Genomic DNA, 4,136 nt, shown 5'->3' with positions numbered 1-4,136 from the left:
CCATTAGCCTTACGGCGCCCCTGACTTTTACTACAAACTACTTTAACTTAAAATTTCCAACTTGTAGAAATTTAAATAAAGACTGAAATAGACAAAGATTGACACTGAAATCGTGAAACCATGGTGTCATTTGTTTGTAGCTTAAATTTAGCTTTTTACTTTGGGCAATTGTATTTAGGCTTTGTGAAGATCATCAAGATGAACAAAGCATGTAAGAATCATAAACTTTTGTTGGTCACAGTGCTTATTCTTGGCAATCCCAAAGCTAATGGGATGTTTTTTGTCAAACTAGGGTGATGCAAACATATGGGTTCACCTCCAAAAACATGTCATCCTTGCAGCACTCTTTTGACAGGCTAGTTTTCCTGCCCAACATTGACTAAACCAGTGGAGAGAGTTTGGTGCAGAATTATCTGTTTGACCAACCAGTGGCCAACCGATTGGGAAAGTATTCAGGAAACCTGTTTGAAAACAACCATCTTTTTGATGACACTACTGACACTGGAATTAGTACTTCATGTTTCGTTAGTATGTTCCACAGTATTATCTGATAACATCAGTGTATTGCACCCCTATCACATTAATTTATTTGGCTACCATCTGCTTTGTTCCTGATTTCACTTTCCTCCTTCCAGTAAAGATGCCTCACGCATATCCATTCCTGAGCCCCGATCAGAAGAAAGAGCTGAGCGATATCGCTCAGAGGATCGTCGCGCCAGGAAAGGGAATTCTTGCAGCTGATGAGTCCACAGGCACGAACACTTAAATACTTATAGGCTTTCAAAATGCTAGTTCATGCAAATGGAGAATTCTGTCCTTATTCTCTGGCTTTCTTTTTACTGTGTGTCATTTTAGGCAGCATCGCAAAGCGCTTCCAGAGCATTAACGCCGAGAACACAGAAGAGAACAGAAGGCTGTACCGTCAGCTGCTTTTCACCTCAGACGACCGCATCCTGCCCTGCATCGGCGGAGTCATCCTTTTCCATGAGACGCTCTATCAGAAGACTGACGATGGCAAGCCTTTCTCTCAGCTGATCAAGGAGAGAGGCATGGTGGTCGGAATCAAGGTGGACAAGGGTGTTGTACCTCTGGCTGGCACCAACGGAGAGACGACCACACAGGGTATGGATGACCTTTCTTCGTATCCTTTCATTTATGAGTTTTATTCTGTCTTTTCACAAATGTTCACACGTGTCTACCTCAGGTCTGGATGGGCTGTATGAGCGCTGCGCTCAGTATAAAAAAGATGGGGCTGACTTTGCTAAATGGCGCTGCGTGTTGAAGATCACACCCACTACTCCATCTCATCTGGCTATCATTGAGAATGCTAATGTACTCGCCCGCTATGCCAGCATCTGCCAGATGGTGAGCCACTTTACAGCCTGCGACATAACACATAACTCTATGAACACAATTCATAGTTTTCAGTCACGCGACTGGTGCGCAAAACATCCATAACATGCAGCTGTGTCAATTTTCCATCTGTTTCAAGCCATGAATGTTTAGATCATCCCTCTAAAGAATAAAAACAAAGTTATATGACCAAACTGCAGTTTTTGGCCACTTGTGATCCATATACATCACCCGCTGCAGTATTTCAATGACAAAAAAACAGTGGAACAGTTTAAAAAAAGATCAAATCCAATATACACCTTATTGAAGATGCATGCAGAAGAGCTTTAGAATATAAACGCAACAGGCTAAATTGCATGTTGCATATAATGTTTTTATAGCAAAGTGTATTCTGAATTTGTATACTTGAATTTGCTTAATGTATTAACCCACACTAAGCATTAAATGTTTAAATATGGGAATTAAATATGGGAAATGTGCAATATAGCATGTTGCGTTCCTATTCTGGGCCCATCTACTTGTCTGTATATCAATAAGGTGACATACTGAATTTGATCTTTCAATAATTTAGCATATTAGTACGAACTTGGTAAAAATAATTGGTGGGCAGCGGAGGAAAACCTTGTTTTGCACTCCAAGTGGGTGTTCCTACAAGGCTATGATGTTATGTGAAAACAACGAATACGAAAATTGTTTTTGTACATTTTCTTGTAATAGCTCATTGTGTGCAAAAAACGCTTTACAACAAATACAAAATTGAACGTCATCAATATTATCTTGAACTGCACAGGCTTAAAAACATGCAAAATTACTGACATGACATGAATTATGAAATAATCAATAAACATGAATAAACATTATTTGAATGTTTTTGGCAAATATTTTGTATGGCTATATTTGCTTTTTGTTGCACTTATAATTCTTGTTTGTTTCTCTGCTGTCTGTGACTTAAAGCATTCAAATAGGCAAGGTGTCACAATTAATTTACACTGGTTGCTGTTGTCTCCACCAGCATGGCATCGTGCCCATCGTGGAGCCCGAGATTCTGCCTGATGGTGACCACGATCTGAAGAGATGCCAGTATGTGACGGAGAAGGTCCTGGCAGCTCTGTACAAGGCTCTGTCAGATCACCATGTGTATCTAGAGGGAACCCTTTTGAAACCCAACATGGTCACCGCTGGCCACTCCTGCTCCCACAAGTACTCTCCTCAGGAGATCGCAATGTCCACCGTCACCGCCCTGCGCCGCACCGTTCCGCCGGCCGTTCCCGGTGAGTTGCTCCACCTGCGCTGCGTCCCAAGCGGGACAAATCTGTCTCCAAAGGGCACTTCCCAATGAGAACAATCATGGCCGCTATATTGAAGGGTCCTTCCAAGTCGAAGTGCACAGGTTTAATTGTGGGACAAACAGCGCCTCTGTAGTTGTCTCAGTAAGATGCTGCAGAAGTGTGCTTGAAGGAACAGTTTGTAGTCCCCTACACCAGGGTAAACACTTTAAAGTAATGAGAGATTAGAGATGAGCCCTTCAGAATGGAATGCAGTGATTATCATCACCTCTAATCCCACAACGCTAGTATTTGGTATATAAATATCTTGGAAAACTGAATTGAATGTGACTATATATTGTCACTCTATATATATCATGTCACTTTTTTTTTTTTATTTTTTATTTTTTTTATATTGGGCGAGTCTGACATTGATTCTCTTAGACAGCAATACAATATTTGTGGATTGCCATGATTCAATTATGATTTGATTTAGTGGTCTGTGATTTGTGTATTGACATTCTGGTATAAAATGCTGCTTCAATTAGTAATAGCAACTTAACATAATAATGCACAATGCAGATTGTGTAAAAGCAGCTTTACAGTATTAAACAGGGAAAACATGTTTAAACAGGGAAAAACTAATCATTTATAAACTAATCATTTATAATCCAAATAGCTTCTCATTTATAAATTAGCACATTTTAAACTTCAATACAAAGATCAAAATGCCAACCTCTACCATCTTCTGCTCCCAAAGGCATCACCTTCCTGTCCGGAGGCCAGAGCGAGGAGGAGGCCTCGATCAATCTGAGCACCATTAACCAGTGTCCCCTAAGCAAACCCTGGGCCCTCACCTTCTCTTACGGCCGGGCCCTGCAAGCCTCCGCACTGAAAGCCTGGGGGGGCAAGAAGGAGAACGGCAAGGCCTGCCAGGAGGAGTTTGTCAAGAGAGCCATAGTACGTAAACAACCTCACAAAGACATTGAAAAGCAGATGAGAGTTTGCCAGTGAACAGTTATGATCTGTGATGCCAGTTCCTCAAGTGATTTTGGGATCATATATGTATATAAGTATGACAGACCACTAATAGCAGCTGTAACATTTCCCAACCTTCTTTTTGAGCTACACTCCACGTAATGTTTTTAATAATCACTGTAGTTAGTTTCCTCTTTCCTCCCATGTTCAAAATACCACTCCACATATGTTTGTAGAGGTCACTTTTTTAGTCATCTTGAAGTGTTTTCCCTACTAATTTTTCTTAAAAGGATTTTTAAAAAGTCTTCAAGAAAGAGTTTTAAGCCATGAACCAAACTAACCTGCTATGGGGTGAATCCCGTCATTACAAACTTTAATTTGAAGCAAAAACATAAAGTATTTGAAATCCAGACAAAAAGATGAAGGTACAAGACTGTGAATCTGAGGGAAAGAAGCATTGCATCTCATCAAGCATTGCAAATGACATAAATAATATATATATATATATATATATATATATATATATATATATATATATAT

At 40.0% G+C, this 4,136-nt stretch overlaps 1 protein-coding gene across 3 annotated transcripts in view; it reads left to right on the top strand.

Moving 5' to 3' along the window:
- Positions 1-4,136, top strand: part of LOC107689930 (fructose-bisphosphate aldolase A-like) — an 8,921-nt gene that overhangs the window by 3,809 nt on the left and 976 nt on the right. Inside the window, exons 1-6 of one of the 3 annotated variants that reach the window (XM_016488118.1) lie at positions 342-528; positions 636-752; positions 856-1,122; positions 1,205-1,365; positions 2,366-2,624; positions 3,379-3,578. In XM_016488118.1, coding sequence (XP_016343604.1) covers positions 641-752; positions 856-1,122; positions 1,205-1,365; positions 2,366-2,624; positions 3,379-3,578 — 999 coding nt within the window. In that variant the 5' untranslated portion in view covers positions 342-528; positions 636-640. Of the gene's footprint in view, positions 1-341; positions 529-635; positions 753-855; positions 1,123-1,204; positions 1,366-2,365; positions 2,625-3,378; positions 3,579-4,136 lie in introns of those variants that run through there. The other 2 variants (XM_016488116.1, XM_016488117.1) reach the window with 2 other exon arrangements.

The sequence above is a fragment of the Sinocyclocheilus anshuiensis genome, unplaced genomic scaffold (genome assembly GCF_001515605.1).
Source record: "Sinocyclocheilus anshuiensis isolate Anshui unplaced genomic scaffold, SAMN03320099.WGS_v1.1 scaffold1517, whole genome shotgun sequence".
Taxonomy (NCBI): domain Eukaryota; kingdom Metazoa; phylum Chordata; class Actinopteri; order Cypriniformes; family Cyprinidae; genus Sinocyclocheilus; species Sinocyclocheilus anshuiensis.
Note: the sequence above shows the minus strand (reverse complement) of the source record. Positions and strands in the feature narration are given on the sequence as shown.